Below are 24730 nucleotides of genomic sequence, written 5' to 3' on the forward strand. Positions count from 1 at the left end.
TTTTCCGCAGTGCCTCCTTGCTCCCCAGCTCACTGCCCTGCTGCCTGCATCTGTTCCAGCTGCCTCCCAGCTCCCATTGCAGGAGATATTGAGGCTCCTGCCTGTGTATGTTTGTGTTGCTTTTTGAAGAGCAATATCACCATATCATCCAGATAGGTCTCATCAGAAATGGCCACTCCTCACAGGATTTGCCATCCTGAATGTGTGCTGATGGATGTATTAAGCACTGGGGGGTTGAGAGGTAAGAAGGCTCAACAAGGGGACTTTCCATGTCACGTAACAAGGTTTCAGTGATGCAGACCAAGTCTCCTTATTTATTAAATCCTCATCTGCTTTGTGCTAATTATCTCTTCTAATAAACCACTTACTGCACTAATACCCCCACGAATCCTGCTGAGATTAGCAGAACTACAGAGTGCCAGTGAAATGTCTGACACACCACTGTCAAACTCTGGTGAGACAGAGCTGCTACAGAGCATACTGTAAACCAATAAATAAAAAGCCGACTAATCTGTCCCCAGACAGCTAGCAGTGACATATCACACAGTGATTTGGTTTGGAAGGGACCTTAGAGATTTTCTCATTCCACCCTGGTGACATGGGCAGGGACATTTTCCACTAGACCAGGTTGCTGAAAGCCCCATCCAAGCTTGAACACTTTAATGTCTCCTCTTTGTCAACTACTTGGGCTTAAGGTTACATCACTTTTAGATGCCTAGTTACATCACTTCTAGATGCCTAAAGTTCTGAAAATCCCAGGTCCTTGGGATAGGCATAAAGCCATCTCTTTCCAAAGTCTGCTATTGAATGGTTAACATAACAATGTCAATACTTTCCTCCTGACAGATATGTTTAAATAACCACATCCCTCACTCAGTGAAAAATTAGGTCAGCTCCTCAGACAATTTTCTCCATAAGCAAACCAATCTTGTTGAAGTCTTTCCTTCATTCAGATTTGTAGTGATTTTGTGACAAAAACTTTACTTCAGAGATCCTCAAGACTCCTGCCACTAGTAGTTTGGTCTAAAAATTCAGCCTATATAAGGTCTGGCTAAGTTAATTGCTTGCTTTTTAAAATTCATCAGGTGGTTATTATCTTTTTTGCAAATCAAAAGCCATTGAGTTCTTTACCCTTATCAAAGATTTTCAGAAGAGGCAGTACAAAAGATCTCAAGGTCAATATTTATCAGGAAGCTTACACTGTGAAAACAGATGCAAAAACTGCCTCCTGGTAATCTTTTCCTACAGCAGATCAAGAACATTTTCAAGGCTTTCATTCTAAAATTTCCTTCATAGACTATTGTGGAGTTGAATGTACAAAAGGCATCTCCCCTTGTGAACCTGGCTCACAATGTTTCATTTAACAAAGGCTGATGAGTAAAACCAGCTGGGATGAAAAATTCCCCTCATAGTTAGTGCTGCTCTATCTAACACTGCTCCTCTACCACTGAAAATATTCAGACAATTTCAATAACCTTTTCAATTTTCAGAGGCATTTTTATACCATCATCAATAAGGTAGGTAGGCAAAACTTCATGCCAAAGCTTGCACTTTTGTTCTTAATGTAGTCATACTACAAACAGGGAAAGTCTTGAAATGGATAAAACCCGAATCAAAACCCAAGTAAATTGGAGAGTGGCTTTTTATATTGATGTAGACAGATCATGGTGCTAATAACACCAAGGATGGGGTTTCTTCCCCTCATGGGCCATTCACTTGAGAACTGGACTTGATTATCCTTGGGGGGTCCCTTCCAGCTGAGAATGTTCTGTGATTTTATTTCATTTCTTCTACTCCTTAGGTTCACTGGCAAGCATTGTACTTCTGATCAGAGAATGATAAGCCCCACTTTAAAAAGGCAGTACTTTTCCAGCATTTTTAATGTGGCCAGAAAACCAAAACACCTCACTCCTTTTAAGCTAACGATGATAAATATTCTGGTCCATTTGCATGATGTGAAAAGTTACCTCTTTAATAAAGATGTAGCAATCCACTGCAGCTGTCCTATGTTTTTCACCACTCCTATAAACGTATCAGAATAATTTATTCAGGTACTATACAAGAAGAACCTAAGGCTTTTCACTGGATCAAAAAATAGTGAATAAAAATTTACTGGACTTGAGTGAATTATAATTCACTCTGCTAGCAGTCATTTATTCTGGACTGAACCATAGCATATTTACAGATCACTATATTTTGTTTTTTGAGAACAGCACTAAACATTAGTCAGCAGCTGAAGGAAAACAATCATAATTTCACAGATAAATTTTTTGTTTTCATGTTCACAGATAGACACCATGTTGTTTTACCCTTTGTATCAGTGGTAGGCACATTCTTATCTCTTTCAGGATTTTTCATAGAGGAGCACAGAGGAAAGAAAGAGAAAACAATTTCTATTTCTGTTCCTTGTTTTTCCCATGTGGAATGTGCTTGGAGAATTGTTTACCTGGGGTGATTGCTTGATTGGATTCTAGTGAGGATTGTTTGAGCTTGATGGCCAATCCAAAGCACCTGCGACTGGACTCTCACGGGAGGGCCAGGAGTTGTGAGTTAGTTAGATTTGGTAGTTAGAAAAAGTCAGTTTGTAGATTTAGTATCTCCTTTAAATAGTATGTTAATATATTATTGTATACTTATAATAAAGAAATGAGTCAGCCTTCTGAACTGGAGTCAGACCTAATTTCTTCCCACTGGATTCACCTGCATTTACAATATGTGTCCTACTTCACTGGTGGTTAATGTGATACTGTAACTGTTAGTTTGGGTGTACTACATTGTGAATTTGAACAAGATAAAAAGCTTTCACTAAAAGTATCTCCTCCTTTACTTATTTTTAGTCCTAATTACATAGCAAGTTTCTACACCAAAGCAGAATAAAATGAAATGTGCTGCTATGTGATCTCTTTTGTCTTACTAGCTGTTTTAACAAAATTAAAAACTATTTAGTAGTTTTCTAATAATATCACACAACCATGCTACTGAATTTTCTAAAGCAGCATCTGAGATCCTGCAGCTTGCAGGGCAGATACAGCTCTTCATTCCACCAAGGCTGACAGGCCATGGCTGACATCCCTGGGATGTCATTAATGCATTAATCCCCATTAATGCACAGAACAGTACAGGCATGGTCTCCACATCCCCAGCAAGGAGAAGCTTCCCAACCCTGCTCTGAAGGAACAAATACATTGATGCACAAGATCTAACCACAGAGTTTGTATTTGGATTTGTCATCACAGAAGCTAATGATTTTTTTTAATATTCCAATTGCAGGAGATGAAAAGCAGGAAAATTTATTTCTCCTTGGAAGTCAGTTTGTGTTTCTTTTATAAAGCTTCTCAGGATTATGAGATTTTCTTGTGGATCTTCAAAATCCATGTGATGTCTGGCATTATCTATATTTGTAAGACATTAAAGATACAACTTTTTAGGAAACAATGGGCTCAGTAGATTTCTCTGCTGGAAGTGCTTTTTCTCTGTTTATCTACAGACTACTGAGCAAGCTCAGATCTGGGAGACAGCAGCAAGTAACAGTAGGAGCCCTGGAGCAGATGCAGGAATCTGGAAACAAAATTCCAAAAGAAACTGAGAAGATTGTGGAGAATATGATGCAATTTCAAAATTCATGAAGCCAGATCAATTCAAGACCACCCTGCAAGAGCACAGCACACAAATCAAGAATTAGGCACAAGCACTGCTACTTCTGTTCTGATGCATCTCATTGCTTTGAGGTTTTCCATTATAAAAATAAGTCACCTGATTGAGTCATTAATCATATTTTTGGAGTTTTCTCTTTGTCTTTTCAGAGGAGGATCCTGCAGGAGCAGCTGCACACAGTGCAAAGGTGTCGCTGACTGTGAGTTCAGCTGCAATTCCAGAGGATGTTCAAGAGAAGTATTTTTCAAAATAAACTGGTTTAAGTCTACTGCATTTTAAAAAATCCACTAAAAAGAAAAAGACTAGGAAAAGAACTGTATCTGTGAAGCACTGACTAAAGCACCATACACAAAAACTTTTTGCACTAAACGGTCTCCTCACAGATTTTCTTGCAAGCACTTACTTCCTTTTCTGCTGTGCAATGTGGTTCTTGCACACTACTTTAAAATGGCAATTCATTATTAAAGATGCAGGAAGCAAACATCAGCAGTCAAAGGGACAGGAGCCTGTCTTGTCCTTATACACCACAACAAGCCACCATTTTTATGCCCTTTTATCTTTTGGAGTGTATTTTTGTCCTTTCACTTCTGTCAGAGTGCTTCAGTGCTGGAAGTTACTGTGAACTGGCTAAATTGCTTCCATTTTGAATGACCAGAAGCATGTACATCTTTAAATATCCAAATGAAGCCATCTAAATTTCACTTTTTAAACACATTTTCCTACTACTCTTATCACTTCATTGATAATTGTAAATATGCATTTCTTTTGAACCATGAGGACAAAGGAGGAGGATACACTGAAAGGTCCAGTCTTTGATGAGTTGTGCTCTCAGGTAGATACTTTCATTGCCATGCCAGACAATTAAACAGCTCAGATGTAGCAGAAAGAACTTGTCTTGACTATTTTATTTCCTTTAGGTGTGAGAAAGAGTAATAATCACACCCACTGGATACAATCCTTCCCTCAGATCCACAGTGCAGACTGCTGGATTGCTGTATTGCCAGCACCCTTATTATATGACGCTAAATTGACAGGAGTTAATGAAATGTGGTACAGAAAGACATGTAACTGCATTATTTAGTTATAATATTTTTTGCTAGTTTTGTGCCCATTTTAATGAAACAAATGCTTGCCAATTTATAATGTGATTGACAGGCAGCAGTGTTTTGTATCAATTCTACTGCAAAAGAAGCTCCTTATCAGCATTGTGTTCTCCTGCCACTTGTGGAATAAATATTAACTTTATCTTGTGGTTGTGCTTGCAGGTATCATGGCTAAGGCCTGCATGCATATTTGAAAGGGAAGTTTATTCTTCAGCTTGCCTGCAAAAGATAAGATTCAAACCACTTTTATAAAAGATAAAATCAGGAACATCTCCACCTCTCACAAGATATAGCAGTGTTAACCAGTAGAAACTGAAACCATAAACAATGTTAATTTCATTGAATAAAATTTCCATGTTATAAAATATTGTTATTGTTAAAATATTCCTCTGTAAATGTGCACCTGGAATAGCTTACGTGGAACGGAGTCAAAATGCTGTCAAGTCAAAATGCCACATCAGGCATCTGGGGAGTTAGTACATCTCTTGTTCACTAACTCACAGGACAGTCAAGGCTGGAAGAAAGAAATTGAGAAATTCTCTGACACAACCCTGATCCAAGCCAGATCAATGACAGCAGGTTACTGAGGACCCTGTACAGTTGGGGTGTGATTTAACAGACTATGTCCAGCATCTCCTACGGAGGGGAAAGCAAGAGACCAGTTGCTGGCATGGAGGAGTAGTGACTCTGTAGAAGAGAAAATCTAACATGAACTTAAATAGTAAAGGTTTCCACGGAAGCTTCATGTCTTTCACTGCAAGTTCCAGGATCTCAGGAGATATTTAACATGAAGGAACAACATCATACAAAAATATGTCTCTTATCTATCAATAAAGAGGTGCAGATATGTCTATTAGAGGCTACAGTACTACTACAGAGCTCCCCTTGCTTTGCTAGTTATCTTGTTTTATATTCTCTGCTCTCAAAAGCAACAATGACAAAGGTTCCAAGCCTTCATTACTTCAAACTCCTGTCTTTTCTTCTAAATACAGATGATGCAGAGGACAAACAGACATTAGTTCATAACCAAGCTGAGAGTCACATGAATTTCCTGACAAATTGCTGAACTTGTTTCCTTCACAAAGAAAATTTAGGGAAAAAAAAAATCTACCGTAAAGGTAAGCAGACCAAAATAGAATTTTTTAGGTACTTTAGTATGCCAAATACCTCTCCTGATGGAAGAAAAAGTGCCTGTGTAAGAAAATGAATATCAGTTTGTGCAAGACAGTTTCTCAGCTAAAGTAGAAAACAAATTCTGGTCAGAACAAAGTCAAATACAGAAGAAAGAGAAGAATGCACTTCTTCAGTTTATAATACCATAGTAACAAAACAAATAACTAGAAAATCTAGCAGTCAAAAAGCCCCAGTTGTATAAAACTGACACCTGATAAAATTCATTCCTATGGATTCCTATGCTCAGATTAGCTTCAGCTTGATATGTGCAAGCAGCATGGTACACAGCAGTACAAAAGAACACCATTTTGGCATATAAAATAAAACATACAAAAGAAATGCATATATAATAAATGTAAAGAATAGTAGTCTGGAATTATTGCATAGTGTCAGCAATATCTGAGGAAAATTAATTCTTTAATAAGCTTCCATGACCTATTGCCACATAAATGCTCAATCAACTATGTTTACTCTCAGTATGTGTAGCAATCAGAAAAAAATGCAAATTAGGTTTATCATGAGTACTTCTGAGGAAGCTACAGTTTCTTGGAAACTGGTTTCCAAATGTCTGTCTGAATTTAAATTTTGTGAAAATAATTAATGTCTTGATAATTACTTGCTGGGCAAGAACAATCCCATGCAGCAGCACATTCTGGGGCCATGTGGCTGGAAAGCAGCTTTGCAGAGGATGACCTGGGGATCCTGGTGGACATCAAACTGACCATGAGCCAGCAGTGTACCCTTGTGGCAAAGGCCACCAGCCTTCTGGACCATACCAGGCAGAGCATGTTCAGCAAGTTGAGGAGGTGATCCTGTGCTTTACTCACAGTTGGTGGGACCAGAGCTGGTGTGCTGTGTCCAGCTCCAGGCTCACCAGCACAAGAGAGACATGGACATCATGGAGATAAGCCCTGTGAAGGGCCACAAAGATGACTGAAGGACTTGATCACCTTACAAAGTGGGAAGCTGAGGGCTGGGACTGTTCATCCTGGAGAAGAGAAGGCTCAGGGAGAAACTTATATAAATATATATAAATACCAATGTATATAAATACCTGATGGGAGGGAGTAGAGAAGATTGAGCCAAACTCCTGAGTGGTGCCCTATGTCCACATAAGAGGCAATGCGCAAAAACTGAAATCCTGGAAAATCCATGTAAACCTAAGAAAAACCTTGGAGAAATTCAGACTCTGACTGTAAATGGCACAGAGCATTCTGATCCGGCTAATCCTGCTCTGAGCAGGCGAGTTGGACTCTGATCTCCAGAAGTCCTTCCCAACTTCAACTTTTCTGTGACTGTAAGCTTTGTACAGTTGATATACAGATGTATAGATGGAAGAAACTATATTTTATTAGTATGCTTTCTGTAACAAACTTTTTAATCAGACCTTAAATCTTAAGATTTAATATGCTTTAGAACTGTGTTGGTATTAAAACCTCAACAGTAGAAGCTTTTTTGTATAGCTTGTTCTATGATCTTCTGAGCTTTGACTGAATATTCTACAAAGCATCACAAATTATGCTCTCAGGGGCCCACTAAAGTACACAGTCTCACTTTTATTTTTCAAATTTATCACTATACAGTACTGTCACCCATTCTAATGAAGAGGACAATGCAATTACTCAGACTCCTTTTCATGGTTATATATACATCCCTGCAACATACAACTTCAATAAATAAATGAAACATTCTCTTTATTTGACATTCTGCAATAAAATACGCACATTAAAAAAGCCAATTCCAAGAAATACTAACTCTTATCTTCTGTGTTTTGTCTCAAAGAGGAAGAAATAGCATCATCTGACATCCTGAATTCCACGAACTGTTGTTTTCTGTTTTCAGCATAAAATAATGAAAGGAATTATAATTTAAATTGCAGTTGAAGGTTTAGTTGTCAAGAAAAACAAGAATAATGAGAGCTAATCTGTGGAGTGGCACTAATCTAAATGCCACAATTTTCAGGACAAAAGAGCAACAGTTGATTGCTATGAGATAGATAAAACACTCCTGTATTCTCACTAAAATCAAATGTAAAAGATGTTAAAAATACAGACACAGGCAATATACCCACAGGCAATCTAGAGCAATTATTGCCCTATTGCCAACAACATGGACTGAACAGAATGGGAGTAAAATGCAGTAAGCTTGAAGCTCCATAATATCTGCAAAGATAAACTAAGGGCAGAGTCCCATCTTCCCTTTGTGGTCACACACACACATTAGGAGTGTTGGTAACCAAGCTGCTTTTTAGAGAGTAGTAGTTTAAAAATAAATATTGCAATTAGAGACACATCAAATAGTGCTAAGAAATGCAGTGGCAATGACCTTGCTTCAGAACAAATAACCCACGTAAGAAAACAGGGGGAAAAGGGGGGGAATTAATAAGACTCCTTTTGAATTAATAGTCAGACATTGACTCAAACTCAGACTTGGTGACATCCATGCAACACAAGAAGCAGATTTAGTCTCTTGAATATAACAAACAGCTTAAATGTGGTGTTTCATGTAGCATGAAGATGAAAATAAAACAAATAAGCCTGGTCTAACTGAGCATGGAGATAAAAAGGAGCAGAACACACACTTTGTTTTCACTGAAAATAGTCTTGAGACATAATTTGGTTTCTGTATTCTGTCTGATAAGTCTTGCAAATGACATTGATGCCTCTGACTTTTCATGCTAATGATGCATGATGACAGACCTGAGGCTGTCCAGGGCAGGGCATGCTGCCAGCTCTTCATCCACCCGAGCCTGCTAGGGCTGCATCCAGGCTGCAAGCCTAGGAAACAGCTAAGCTTCAATGCTCACTGCATTCTGAGAAGACAGCTACAAAACCTTACTGGCTTTGATTTCCAATACCTTTCAGGGTACTCAGTTTTGCTGCTCTTGTCAGTCTTGTGTTTATTCCACAAACTGATGAGTCCACCCAGGAAATCCTTCTGGGATTTGGGATAAATAGTATTGTCTGGGTTTGCAGAATGACCTTTGTCAGTGACTTTACTATGTCACTGTCATTATGCTTCTAGTAAAAAGGTGCAGAAAACAACTACACAGTTCATTGACTTGATTTATAAATATTACCTTTATTCTTACCAAAAAAAAAAAAAAAAAAGCCTCACAGCTGAAGTGTCAAGGGCTTTGGGTAGAGTTTTTTGTTTGGTTCTGTTCAGAAGGCTTGTGCACTTTGGCTGGAGTGCAGATGTCACAAATAGCACATTCTGGCTGCCCTGTAACTCTGTTCAAGAAGGTGTTAGCTGAGGGGACCTGCATCTTTAGGAAGGTGTGGCAGAGAGCTGCTGCAGCTGGTGGCTGTGCTTTGTGCCTACTGGGCAAAGCAGACTTTGGCTCTGCATGATTTCTGAATGCTGCAGAAGGAAAACAAATGAAACACAGACAACTCTCAGTGCTCTCTGTTCAATCTACCTTTCTCAGCTCAAGCATCAGGTTAAATGCTTCAATGGTGCCTGGAGTTAAACCCAGGCAAGCTGTGCATGTGCAAGCAGGAGCACTGAGGCGTGGGCAGCAGGCACAGACAGTGGCAGCAAGCTACAGAATTGCTGCACTGATATTTCAAAGTGCAGGACTTCCTTCACAGGAGTGGTATTTCAAACAGACAGCCCAAAGAAGGAGGGAACAAGAGAGTTTGTAATGTACCTATGAGAAAGAATTGGTCTTGTCATTTAAGGTGGAGAAACTGAGCAACAGACCTGGTTGTGGCTGACATCCAATTGAAAAGAACTCAGAAAGGAATTACTGGGATCCCAGAATTAGCCCTTCAAACAGCCACTAGAATTTGTCTAGCAATTAAATTACCCAAACAGAACTTGGGATCAGAAGACCTGTGGGGCAAAAAGGCATGTGAAAAAATCTACAGTAAAACTGTACTGCACCTGATGGTGCTAGACAAGACATTATATTCTTCAAACACCAGTCATAGTGTTTCAAGAAAAAGATGCCTTACCTAGAGTTATGCCTTTTGAAGAAAGACTGAGGAGTGACACAAGCCTACCTGCTCTTGCAGTCTGCACAGGACTAAACCAGCAATGCTGCTGGCTCCACAGGAGTGATGAAGCTTCTTAAGATTAAACTTAAGCTGATCGAGGGTTCACAAGTCAAAATGGTAGCTGAAATAATGCCTAGTGCTCAAAGTAAATGCACAGCTATGTAAAATAAGTGTCATTTCAGAGTTAATTAGTGATCAAACATCCTGTAAGCTACCAAGTTAAATATGCATATAGATAAATAGATAATTGGAAATTACTTGGTTTATAGCTTTTACCATTATGTATGAATTAAGAGGAAAATAGCATGCCTCATTCTTGGTCTTGCTCAGCTTTGGAGAGGCAAGGAACAAAGAACTGAGGAACATCCTGGTAGAATACAGGACATTCATAAGAGTCCAAATGACCTATAATTTTATGGTGATTTATGCTGCTTGCCACAGGTCAACAGCTTAAATGGAGAGAATCACTTGGTGCTCTGACAAACAAGCAAGGAAGTAGGTAGTTCTGGCTCTTCAGAAGGGAAATAAAGACATCTAAATATACAACCCGGCCTCTGTAAGGCTAAATACAAATAGGAATTTGAAATGTATGGGTGCCCTAATCAGGGAAAACCTGGAGGAGATGGACTAGGCCAATGCTAAGGCAACTGTGCAATACTCTCATCTTCAAGAGACATATTATGGGTATGGCACAGAAATGTTGCATTAGCAAAAATACACACCAGTATCAGGACAGGAAGCACCATCCCTATGTTAATGAGATGCACACCTCAGCTATTTGTTAAGAATTAGGTTTTTTCTTCAGTTTGGCTTCAAGTTGTGCCAAGGGAGGTTTAGATTGATGATTGAATAGTAGGAAAAAAATTCTTCCTGAAAAGGATTGTCAGGCATTGAAACAGTCTGCCCAGGGAAGTGGTTGAGTCACCCACCCTGAAGGTATTTAAAAGATGTCTAAGTGTGGCATGCAGGAACATAGTTTAGTGGTGATCCTGTCTGTGTTAAGTTTATGGTTGGTCTCAATGATCTTAAAGGTATTTTTCAATGTAAATTTGGCACTCTGTGGCAGGTTTCTATAGCCTTTAGGTACCTGTACGATGTTGTATCTTGTGAAAAAAAGTCAAGTAATAGCATTTGTTTGGGTAGACCTGCTCCATGCTTCTATGCCTGGCACATACTCACATTCTCCTTTGGGCAAGACAGTTTATCTTTGGCAAACGAAAATTTTCAGCCAAAAACATAAAAGCCATTTGTTAGCACAGAAACCATTCAGGAAGAACTCCAGGACAGTTATAATAGCTGTCCAAGATCCTGAGAATCTCTGATGAGACCTAAGAGTTCTGAGCAAAGATAAACAAATACCAGAATGCCACATGAGAGAAACAGTATGCACAGAAACAAAGTTCAAAGACGAGTATAAATAATCATTGGTCGTTACCATCATGTTTGCCACCCAAATTAAAAAAAGCACGAAAACACACAGAATGGTCAGCACGGAATTTTTGCCTTGCTCACATCTGTGGTCCTGATGGTGCAGCTGTGCAGCATATGTGAGTGCAAATCTCAACAAAGAATGCAAAAAACAGTAGGATTTTGTTGACTGGGTTTCCAGACCTGAGGCCACATCTTAGGAAGCAAACAAACTGAGCACCAGCCAGTATTTCTGAGGATACACACTGACAAAATTTCATTACAAGAGACTGAGCCAGAGACAAACCTGAACATTACTTATTATATGTTCTTGCAAACTCCTACATTTTCATATGTTCATATATGGCAAACCAGTCAGTGACTCTTTTTCCTGGGTACAACAGTGTCATGGTTTACCAATCAACAAAAATGAGCTTTTGGTTCTCACAGGCCAATGGCAGCTGACCAGAAGCCATCAATTGCTACTTTAACACAAATTTGACCATCACACCCTACAAGGATCCCAGAGCAACACACAGGCCATTTTCTCAACTAGCAAAGTAGCATTTGCAAATTGGCTAGAAACTTAGAATTGAGATTTGGTCATTGCAGCCACATTCTCCAAAGCATTTGAAAATGTACAGAGGAGCAAAGTCCAGAGCTGATTATGTTAATCCGATTTAAAAGAAAAAAAAGACTGTCCAGTCTAAGATAGAAGGCAGACTTATTGCTGAGGCAAGATCCTGCATAAAGCAATTAAGGCTTTTACAAAGGGATGGCTGTGACAGTGTAATTCCAACTCTTTTATCAGTTTCAAGCCTCTCAGCACTATATGGAATTTTGTTCAAAGCCAACAAGAGAGTGATTTCAGAGGTGCTAGAGAAATATCTCAGGAATATATGATGATCATTTACAGACTGAAGGAAACCATAGGGGAACTAGAAAATATATGGTTTAAGAAAAATAATTTAATATATCAAGTTTTAATACTTAACTTCACAAAACAGTAGCATGAAAAACATTCTAAAAGCTTGTCACATGCAAAAACTAGAAAAGCAAGTCAAGGAGAACAACAGAAGATTTGTAAAACTGTGCTTACAAATTTGATTGCAATATCTGGAACTATACAGTTTATAGATTTTTAGTCTTGTTTTAGTGAGTGTTAGTAGCCCTGGTGAAGTTACCACAATACCATTCCTCTTTGTTTAGGGGTCATGAATTTATGTCATTTGAACTGAAGTATGATTTCAGACATGTAATGCCTATTTGCGTTATTCACAAGTGAACAGTAGAAAATAATATCAAAGAAATGCTGAAAAACATCTATGACAAAGGCCCTGATCCACATACAGCCATAAGGCAGAACCAGTGAATCGCCGGTTGCCAATGCCTGACATTTTTTAGAACAGAATGGTGAAAATAAGAACACGTGCACTGGTGAGGACTGATACCAGTCACAGAGGCTTAATGGTGGTATAAAAAGGCAGGCAAGGAGAAATAAAAAGTTTAGTAAGATTTGTGGGCACAAGAGTGGCTGCCACTTCCCAACAACTCTGTGCAAACCAGTGCTTGAGGCACAGCCTGCCAAGAGCAGGGGCCTCCCCACCAGCAGCCCTGCACTCACACAGAATTGTAGCCTCACCATGGCACACCTGGGAGGAACAGGTAGCATCTTACCAAAATCCCAACAAGGGGGAGAAGGATTTTTTTGCTCAAGATCTCAGAAGAAAAGCAGATATTGCTGTAGCAGAGCCAAAAGCAGAACATGGCTCCACCAGGACAGCTGTGTTGCCCTGAACCACCAGAGCATAGCACTGCTGATAGCTGGGAAGAGACTCAGAGACCCCTGAGTAATGGAGCTCAGCATTAGAACTCCCAGCTAACTTAATTCACACACTGGAAACAAAACTCAAAATTTTACACTGATTATTAACAGCTAGGATTTTTAGATTTGCCAGAAACAGAGGCTCCATCTTGAACCATATACAGTAAATAAAAGTATGAACAGAGGCTCACAGTGTGCATGCAAAGGAGGTAGGACTCAAGAACATCCAAAACTTGGCCTGTACTGTAATACTCTAGAGCAGAAAGACAGTTTTAATACAGTTTTTTTGGTTAGTGAATATTAAGTGAAAATGTTACAGATTAGTTCTAAAAGGAATAGCTTAAAACTTACAACTAAATGAATACTGAAGCTTTCTGCAGGACCTACTGTATATGCATGCCTGAGCTTCAAGCAGTCAAGTCAATATTATCTTGGTCTTTCCAGTTGGATCACGGATCCAATATATTGTATGTAAGATTTTTAGAGCATCTTGTGCCTCTTTCAGAAAAGCATCTATGAGGATAATTCACCAATGTGCACAGCAGTGCAATGCTAAATGAGCTTTACTACTGTGCATGTTACAGCAGAGCAACACAACATTTTATGTCACCAGTGGTTGGTTACTACTGATCAGATACTCAATTATTCAACAACATAATGGCAATTTTTTGCCTTCATAGAAATCCAGAAAATAGTAACTAATATGTGAGAATATTTGGTCCAGGGAGTGGTTTCCCCAGTACTTAAGATCTACATTAGAATAAGTGATCAGGAATAATAAATATCAAAGCAGCTGGTACACTCTAGCAAACAGTACCTCTATATGTCATTTCAGTCTAAAAATATGTTTAATATCCTAATAGATCAATACTATAAAGAATGGTTAAATATAGCTTGTATTATAAAGAAATATTCTATAATTCTTTATGAAATAAAAGCCAAGTATTGGACTAACCATTCAATTATACAGGTTGATCAGTTGTATAACACAGATCATTACATGCTTCAATTAAAATTCTTACCATTTGTAGTAGTATTTAACTACAGAATCTTCCAAGAGAGAAATCATTCTAGAACCAAAAGCAGCACAAAATTTTCATTGCTCCTCCAATCTATTTCGATTTTTAATAGCTAAACACCCTTCTGAGAAAAATGTATGCCAGATTGCTCATTTGAATTTCTCTGGCTCTGGCTTCCAGCTACCAGATCTTATTAAACCTCAGTCCAATAGATTAAAGAGTCCTTTGTGACTACTTTTCCTCTCCCTGCTTGTTTATACACCACAGAAGAAGTCATCTCTCAATCTTCTTGTGAATCCAAAAACCAGATTAGCTTCCACAGTATCAAGGATTTTCCCAGCCCTCAAATACTTTCTGAACCACAACCACCTATTGTGTACCTACTTTAAAAATGCATCTCAATAGGGCACACTGCATTTATACAAGTTTCAAATATGTTGTCTCCTGTTGTAAAATCAATTCCCGACTGATTAACCTCCTATTCTCCACAACATTTTGTCTTTAAATAGTCCCTAGTTATAATTTGCCTTTTGGTTGCACTCAAATGCATCTCTTTGACTAAGACCATAACATCATGGACATGGCAGAGATGTTTAATGCTTTCATTGGCTCTGTCTGCAACACTGATGATGGGCTAAGAGGGTCCCAGAGTGCCCTGAGCTGCAGAACCATGGCTGTGAGCATGAACAACTCCCAGTTGACTCTGAACTTCTACAGGATCTGCTGTTCCAGCTGGATCCCTCTATGGGGCTTGATGGGATTCATCCAAGAACACTCAAAGAGCTGGATGATTCATTGCAAGGCCTCTTGTAATGCTTTCTGAACAGTTTTAGGAATCTGGGGAGGTCCCAGTTGCTTGGAAGATGGCTCATGTCCCAGTGTCCCAAAAAGGATGACCCCTAGAAACTACAGGCCTTTTAGTATTTCTTCAGTGATTGGTAGACTTCAGGAGATTATTCTGAAAGTTACTGAAAGACACCTGAAGGACAACATGGTCATGGGTCAGAGCCAACATGGCTTCACAAGGGGAAAATCCTGCTTGTCAAACTTAATTTCCTTTTATGAAAAGTAACTCACCTAGTTTATCAAGGAAAGCCAGTTGATACAATCTTTCTGGACTTCAGCAAAACTTTCAATACTGTCTCTCACAGTATCCTTCTGCACAAGATGTCCAGCTCACAGCTGGATAAACACATCATGTGATGGGTAAGCAATTGGATCATGGGTCTGAAACTGAGAGGAGACACCATCACAACTTCTCCGTGATGGGAAGAGGAGGGTCAGACACTGATCTCTGTGGTGACCAGAGACAGGATCCAAGGGAACAGCCTAAGTTTGTGTCACGGGGGTTTAGGCTGTATATTAGTAAAACTTTCTTTATGCAGAGGGTGGTTGGGCACTGGAACAGGCTCCCCAGGCCAGTGGTCATGGCACCAAGCCTGTCTGAGTTCAAAAAGTAATTGGACAATGCTTCAGGCTTATGGTGGGATTCCTGTGCTGTCCTGTGCAGGGCAGGAGTTAGACTTTGATGAATCTTGTGGATCCATTCCAACTCAAGATACTCCATGATTCTAGTAAAAAATACTTTTCACTACTAGGCTTTCTGAAACAGAATTTACTATTTCACTAAGCTTCATTATCCACAAATTTTGTGAGTAATCATTTTGTTCTTTGTTGTTCATTGCAACTGAAAATGCTAAATAGTATCAGGCTTACTCCTGATCCTTCACAGTAGGCCACCAGAAGCATCCTCTCCAGTCATGGTTCTTCACTGACAATCAGTGGATGTGATCTGCAAATCTCTGCTTCCACTGTGATCAGCCTATCTGTGAGTCACATACTTCATGCCCTCATACCACTCCTCCACAAATAGCTGTAAGTCAAGTATTGCAGTGTAATGCCTGGTTTCTCCTTTATGCAATAATCCCACCCACCAGAGATACCTTGTTCCACTGACCAATTCCATCCTTCCCATGTAATGAGAAAAAACAGTCTATAGAGCTATTATTACTGGTATTGCAATGCATGCACAAATGCACACCTAGCTGGAAGGTATTGCCTCACAGCACAAAATTTTGCTAGACTTGGATATCCTTGGAGAGGACAGGTTCCACTTTCAGCTCTGAAGCCCTTCTGCCATCATGCTAACCTGATGTACAAAACCAGTCCTTTCTTACAATATCTGCCTGGGTGCTCTTGCATGCCATGAAAAGATCTGAGAGGTCTTGTAATACCTGTGGATCATTACAAAGTGCCTTCCACTTCCAACCCACTGATGTTTTTCTTCTAATCAAGATAACAATGTAATTGAATATTAAAACATCAGAGAATTTCTTTATCTTCTCTTTGAACTTTCCTAGCCAAACTCAGTCTGATATGATATAGCAGAATGTTGGCTACATTAAGGTGATTAAAACACCAGCCCATGGAACTGTACAGCTGTATCCACAACAATTTCTACAAGTTAAATATTAATAGGAATATGGATGAGCATATTTTCCAGGATCCCAGTGCTCTATTAATCTTAAATACATTATATGCTGCTGATTTTCTTGCTTTAAGACAATGTTTATTAGTCCCACTTATACATCGAGCTCCATCAAGATTAATTCTGTTTTTTTAACAGCTGTGCTACATTTTGCTAGTTTATAAGAACGTAGATATTTTATTCAGAAATATGAAACTGAACCATAATACTGTCTAGTTAAGGCTAGATATTGCTTGAAAATGGCAGGGATACAAAAGAGCTAAATAGGATTTTAATAATGTAGGTTTTATTGAGAAAAAAACCCCACAGTGCAACAATGTGACTCATTTAATCTAGAAGAACTGCAATAATAAGAATTTCATCTTGAATGTGCACCATGCAAGAATGCTATATGGAGTTTACTGCCTAAAGCCCTGTTTTGTTGTATACCATAAAAATAAGTAAGCAAAGTAGCAAAGGTTTGCAGCAGACATGAGGCATGAATTATACTAATGAAATTAATTAATTAGGTTAACGCATGCTAACAAGAAAACAAATTTTTCCATGACTGGTCTAATTAGTGAAACTTCATTTCTTAGGAACTCTTATGTATGTGCAGACACTTTTTCAGCAAGCTCAGCATCTTCCCTCCTTAACCTGCATCCCCCAGCCTTTCACAGCCTTTCACTCTGTACCCAGCCCCTAAAATCCTCATTTCTCTGCCATTTTCTCCAGGAGCCAGACCTGAGGCACCAGCACTGTGTGGGAGCCACCAGCACAGTGTGTCCACTGACCACCCAGGGCAGACCAGGCAAAGAAGGACCCACTAGTGCTGTAGGTTTCAGCCTTTGCTCTGTGGGAGCATGAGTGAGATCTGTTTTCTGCCCCAAAATTGTTTTTCACAAAGCTTTGTAGGACTCAGTTCATACAACATCAGGTCCCAAAACATGCAGTTTCTAGGGAAGAGACAGACAAATGGTTGGAATAATTATGGAAAGCCCCTGCAGTGTAAAAATCTCTACAGTTTGGCCAAACCACTCCTTTTCCTGTATTGCAAACACTGAAATCCTGTGAGTCAAGCTAAAGCAGTAAAAACCCAAGCAATGGGTTTTTGCTGCAGTTAAAGCAGTAAAACACCAAGCAATGGCAATTCAACAAAGGCAGTATCAGACCAGCACTCTGTACACTGAATTTCTGCAACAGTAACATCTGCCTTGAAAACAATTTTTCCTCCTTTTGTTTCATGTGAGATAACAACAACTTCAGAAATCACTGTGGACCACATCCAGCGGCAAAATCCAACCATGAATGCATCTGTCTAAAGGCATTTCACTCTCACCATCCAAAAGAAAAAAAGATAATTCAATAGGAAGTAAAGCCTCCACTTTTTTTGAGTGCTCAACCAACCAAAACACGAGGGCCTAACTCATTAAAAAAAAAAACAAAAACCACGGTGGTTCACCACTACAGCCGATGCTCATCTCGCTTTGCTTGCCAATTTAAGTCAAGTTACACAGTAACCCTCCTCCAAGACAAAATTTCTCTCTGCAGTGCTTCATCACCAGTGTCCCATTTCATGGAATCACTGGGTAGGGGTGTATTGGCAGCATGGAAACGTCACCTACAGCCCTATGACCTGTGAAATATTGGCCATGCAATAATCCAGCTGTAAGGGTTTCAATTGACGAGATACCTTTTGCCCCCTTCTGCACCACATTCCCACCAGACACTTTTAGACAAGATCATCTGTATCCTCTTTCCCAGCCCTAGATGACCTAGGGGAGGTCATACATGTCATATGTTGTGGTTAGGAATGGTATTCCCAAATTCAGTGTTCCCACTGTAAAACCCCAGACCACATGCCACTTGCTCACTTCCCCCCACCTCCCCCTGTGGCAGGATGAAGAGAAAAAATGAAATCACAAAAAGGTAATCATGATAATCTTATCACATGATAAGAACACTTTAGCAAAACAGCAGTGAAATAAGAAAAGAAACAGTAACAACATACAATACTAAAACCAGAGTGTACAAGTGAGACAAACGATTCACAGGTGAGTGGTCCCCATGTGCCACCCATCCTCCACCCTCAGTGGTTCCCTGCACACGAGTGAGGCAATACCCAATAACCCCAGGGCCCTGGCTGTGCCCATCCTACCTGATGCTAACTTTTACTCTGTCCTGGCTGGAACATGATGTTCCACCATATCCTCACCACTGATGCTTCAAGAAACAAAATGACATCTTCTTTGGGTTCTCTGCTTTGAGTGTCCTCTTCAGTAAGATACTGAACCACAGCCCAGAGAACCGCAGAATCATTTAATTGTTTATGCTGGGAAAGACCCTTAAGATCATCAAGTCCAACCATAAATCTAACACTGCCAAATGAGCCACTAATCCATGTCCCCCACTAAAACATGCCTCTAAACACCTACACACTACCCACCACTGCTTTTCTACTCCTTTCTTTAGCACCTCCAAAACCTGTAGGAAGGTCCGCTACTTGCTCCAGCTGTACCAGATGGCAAAACACAGCAATATAATCCTAGCACAGCATTCAGCTGAAATGCAGAATTGCATCATAGTGTTAACATCTTGTTTTCCCACTAACACTCCCATCTCACCATCACTGCTTACAAAACAGCAGAGATTATGTCATTGTCATATTTCTCATACCTGAAACATCACTTTCCCCATACCTTCTCATTCTCCTCACTTTCCCACTCTACTTTGTTTCTCATACTAATATCAGAAATGGAGATTCCCATAACTAGAGACACCATTCCTGGGTTTCCTTTTCCTAAAATATCAGAAAACTATCCTATGTATACACACACAAGTGCATACATTTGTCTGTATATATGTTAATTTGTTTCATTCTTATACTTTAGTCCAGAATTAAGGATTCTGTATTAATCCTGACATGAAGGTGACAGGAGTTCACACAATATTAAAAATAATGAGATAAAACACAGGGGGTTTTGGACACAGAGAGTCTTCAGTAACAGAAATTACTGAAAGGTGCAACATCAGCTCTTTTAAACCCAAAAGGTTAAATTTGAAACATCATTATTTTTTGAGAGAAGTATTTTGAAAAATTCATTGTTAAGGAGAGTATTGTATTTTACGTTCATAGCTCTTCAGCTAGATTTCTTAAATTAAGCTCATTTCCATGCCCCCATCCTTCCACCCCCATAAACATCAGCTTGTTATTTAAAAAATGCACAGTGAATAAGAAAGAGGCAATTAAGGATGAGGCACAGTAGAAATTGACTGTGACAGGTGTTCAAAGAATGAATCAGTACATGACTTCCCTGTTCTTTTACTCTTCTTTAAGCATCTGCTTTTGACTTCTTTTCTGATTTCCCCCTGATACCTGACCCTAAGAAAACCTCTGAGATCTCCTTAGAAAGTGAGGAGCCACAGGAAAATTTTAAAAGCTACAAAAGCCCTAGGCATGTCCAGTGACTCCTACCTGGCTTTGGTTCACCTTCAGACTCCAATGCTACTGAAAGCATCTCCTTTGTTGAGAACTATAGCATTTGACTTTCTCATTATCATTAATAGCTACCTTTAGACAATATTGGTTTTCCCATTTAACTCAGAAAAATCACAAGTTACTTGCTGGCAATTGGTTCTTCCCCCAGGCAGGACACAGCCTAGCTGCAGGAGGGAACCAGTGCTTGTCAGAAGTATCTGTGATGTCTGCAGTAAGCCATTCCTCAATCCTGCTGATTGAATTAGATCTGCCAAAATTTTCTACTAATTTTCTATTAACATTACATTGTTCCTAACAGCGTAACTGCTGTGAACGTATATAATAATATATATATATATAACTTTACTCTGTCTTTTGCAAGGCATACTCTGGGACTGATACATTCAAACCCAAAAAAGACCACAATATCACTAATGTAAGAAAGGAATGGTCAGGATATCTGAGTGGAAAACAAAATACAGACGCCTAGACAAAGTAATTCTAGATTGACATACTAAATAGGATTTTTTTCCCTCTTTGAGAAATACAGAATTATTCAGAAGGGCAGCCAATGATCACAGCAGGGTTAACAGTGAATCCAGACCAGGTTGCTCAGGGCTTTACCCAGTTGGGTCTTGAAAGCCTCCAAGTATGGAAATTCATAACCCCATAAGCAACCAGCTGCACTGCTTAATCATCCTGACACTGAAAATGCTTTCCTCATATAACATTGATATTCATTCAGACTGCATAAAGCTGAAATCTCCTATTTCAATTTGTCAGTGTCTTTTGTTCTCCCTCTATACACTGCTGTAAAGAACCTGACTTCACCTCCCTGTAAGTGTTGGATAGCTCATGTTAGGTTCCTCCAATGCTATATTTTCTTCATGCTGAACAAGCCCTGCTATCTTGGCCTCTTTTCACAGGACCAGTGCTCCAAGCCCTTGACCATTTTGATGGCCTTCCACTGAACTCATCTAAGTTGCTGACATGTGAACACATCACTGCAGATATAGTCTGAGTAAAGGAGAATGATCACTTCCCTCAGCCTTCAGGCTGCTGTCCCATTGATAAAATCCTGTCTGTTGCTATCCTTCATTGCTTTGTGATGATCAAGGATGTACTGCATTCTTGGTTTCTTATTAAATTTTGTCTTATTTGCTGGCCCTGTCAGCACAGGTGCCAAGTAACACCAAACAGCTGAATGAACAAGCAGAAGACTTTCTGCCCAATTTTGCAGCCTATCCTCACTTAATACGAATGGAAGATCAACTGTCCTGTCAGGATAGCTACTTCCTCACATCATGTACAATCATGCAAAGAACCTGGTAGGATAGCAGAAGTGCAATGACAACATGAGCCACCCACAGTCTCAGGCTTTTTATCTATCTGAGCTATAGATAACAAAGCATCCAAGCAAAGTCACCAGCTCCCTTTCTTCTCTACTGCTCTACTTGTTTTACTTTTTGCATCAGAAATTGTTAATCCCAGAAAATATTATGGGGGTGTGGGATTTTCTTGGTCATTTTCAATGCAAAGATGTGGCCAGACATCTTACAATGTTACAGCATTTTACAATTACAGTTTACTAGCCTAAATATACACTTGTAACCAGGGACACAAATTAAAGGGAGCTGCAAGAAGGAGCTCTGTTTTAATGGGAAACCAGGGGTTTCCACATAATATGTGACAAGTCAATAATGCATCATGAAACACAAGATATTTTTAGTTCTCATTCAGTTTATGAGCATAATACCAAACCTCCTCTATCTAACATGCCAACACACAGTAATGAGACTAAGACAAAAAGATGAGTGACCATACTTCATCCAATATGTTCAGGTATCAATATACTGCTTGTCTCTTTGTTTGAATAAAGATACTTACAGAATGTATCAGTAATTTTATTCATTAATGTTTAAAGAGGGAAAAGTATTAGAATTTTATCCAGCATACAAAGAAAAGGCTTCAATTTTTAAGGGGACTGTAGAAGGGGGAATTTAATTGGGCCTCTAAATCTTAAATCTCTGAGTCACATATGAATGCACTGCCAACCCCATGGAACCCAGAATCTGCCTCAAATTTTTGCTGGCAAGTACAGATGCTTATGAGTGTGTAGCTTGTTTACCTGAAGAAAACAGCTCTTAAGAGCCATAAGAAAACACAGTAAGTACACACACACCATAGTCTATTTCTTTACCCACCATTGCTGTGTCTAAACATTTCAAAAGCATCTCTCTATGAACACTTCACAGGGAAACTTTTGAACACTCTACGAATACTTTATTTTTTTATATTCAAGGAAAACACATTCACCTCCTGTGAAAAGGGGTTCTTGCACAATTTAACAGTTAATGTATATATAATTTTCATCATATCCTGTCAGCATTCATAGCTCTCAACTCAGATTAGTAGCATATAATTTGAGCAGGAAAATTGAGGAGAAATACATGGTGGGTTTAAAATCAGAAATGGCACTTGTTTATGATAATATTTGCAGCTTTTCCATCTAAGTACCCACACAGATTGCACATACTCCCACAGAGATGGAAATTAATATGTGAAATACCTGTGCAGCTTGAGTGTCACAGTTCCATAAACAGTAGCAAAGCCCAGAAGACGAACCCATCTTAGGAGAACACAGCGAAATATACTTGGCTCAAAATACAAAATGACAACCTATAGAACAGAAAGATAGAGAGAGCTTCAGTACTGCTTTCATGAGAAAGTAGTTCTTCATTCAAATGCAGAATAGTTGCAAAACAGGACAGCAGACACATTTCAGCTCGTACTGCTGTATATTTAGATTTTCTAGTAAAGCATTGGGATGATCAGATCAACCAGCTGGCACAGTTCTAGGCACCAACTCCTTTTTGAAGAGAGCTGGCAAAAACCCTGTGACAGACTGTGAAGTGACAACACTTTTAAATGCAATTCCACTGACTTTTCTTAACTGAGTGAAAACATGTACCAGAGAGGAGGATAGAACAGACAAAGACTTTTTCCTTGAGCAATTCAAGTGATATGCAGCTGGTTTCATTCTGGTTTGATAGGCTGTATTTACTAGGTTACACTTCAAAGTCACTCCTAATAAACCTAGCAAAAGGATAACTGCTCATTTTTCTCTGCCAAAATAAAAATAATTGCACTGGCCTCGTTCTATCCAAAATATGAAATATTTCTGACACATTTAACTCTTTCTTTGCTATACATTTCACTTAAGCTATATCAAATCTCCCCGTGCATCACTAATTTATTAAGGAAAATAACCTTTTTGTTCACCTATGCATTTCTTTAACCACAATAAAAAAATGTCCTACCAGCCTTTTGCCCTGTCTGCCAAGGATCCTGCACAAGGACAACACTCCATAAGCAGTCAAAGAAAGCTACTTCTGTAGGTATAATGCATATAGAAGCTTCACTATCAAGTAAAATACTATTCTTCTCTAAAACAGGGTTTCTCAGTAAACTCAGTCACAATTTGAATCAGGAGTACATTTCTTCATTCCAGCAGACATTGTCCCTGGTGTCCTGAGTGTTGATTCCATATTCCTTCTCACTCATCTGGTCCCCCTAGGAGCCTGCTGCCCCAGGAATTTGTTGGAAAACTGTCCCTACCATACATGTAGACCCTGCTTAGTCCTGAAAACTTAGATCCAATGCATTCCATGTGTCTGACCAAAACCTGGTAAAACAACCCAATGCACCATAGTAAAAATTAATTAGGTAATCCTGGTCTAGAGAAAGCAAGCACTGAAACATTTCAGGCCATCTGTCACAGCTTCATTTACAGTCAGTACATTCTGGCAGCAGAGATAGTATTGTGTCTACTGGCTGCCACACATTATTTTCCTAAGTAAATGCTCCACTGCGTGGGAATTCAAGTTCAGGATATTGGCCAAAAGCCCAGGACTACATCCTTTGGGTGACATAGACTTCTTTAGAAGAGTAGGGGCAAAAATGGCAGATGTGGGCTGGGAGAGATGGAAGCTGCTGTGCTTCATTTGAATGCTTTTTTATACAGCAGAATCAAACTATTCCTTTTAAAAATATCATTTGCTGAATCAAACTGTGCTGCAAAATTTTATCTGCTTTTTTTCACTGTTATTAGACTGATATGGAATCACAGAATATAATGAGTTATAAGGGACACAAAGACCATCAAGTCTAACTACTGGCAATGCATAAGACCACCCCAAGAAACACACCATGTGCCTGAGTCCAAATGCTTCTTGAACTCAGGCTGGTGCTGTGACCACTGCCCTGGGGAGCCTGTTCCACTGCCCAACCATACTTTAGGTGAAAAACATTTTCCTGATTTGGCATGCTTCAATGTAGACATTTTCTGGGATTCTGACAAACTGTCCATGTAAGAAAGGCAGCAGCTTTTCTCCTTGGAAAATCAGTTGGAAACCAAAATACATCCAAATATTCATTACCATGCTTAGGCAAACAGAGCATCCAGCAAAAAGTTCCTCAGGAAGACCTGAATGGCAGCAATGACCTCTTATCCTAATATACAGTTATATAGATTAGGACAGTTGCAATACCTGAGCGAAGTCTGTAGCAGTAACTTGTCTCCTGAGGTTTGCTGGGGGTAGAA

General features: G+C 39.3%; 1 protein-coding gene across 2 annotated transcripts in view; it reads right to left on the reverse strand.

The window, feature by feature from the left end:
• GPR158 (G protein-coupled receptor 158) overlaps positions 1 to 24730 on the reverse strand; it is a 185556-nt gene that overhangs the window by 30668 nt on the left and 130158 nt on the right. For both annotated transcript variants that reach the window (XM_077788579.2, XM_021533112.4), the window contains exon 6: positions 22697 to 22806. In XM_077788579.2, the coding sequence (XP_077644705.2) occupies positions 22697 to 22806 (110 nt within the window). The remainder of the gene's footprint in view (positions 1 to 22696; positions 22807 to 24730) is intronic.

This window comes from Lonchura striata, chromosome 2, assembly GCF_050655825.1.
Source record: "Lonchura striata isolate lonStrDom1 chromosome 2, ASM5065582v1, whole genome shotgun sequence".
Lineage (NCBI taxonomy): Eukaryota > Metazoa > Chordata > Aves > Passeriformes > Estrildidae > Lonchura > Lonchura striata.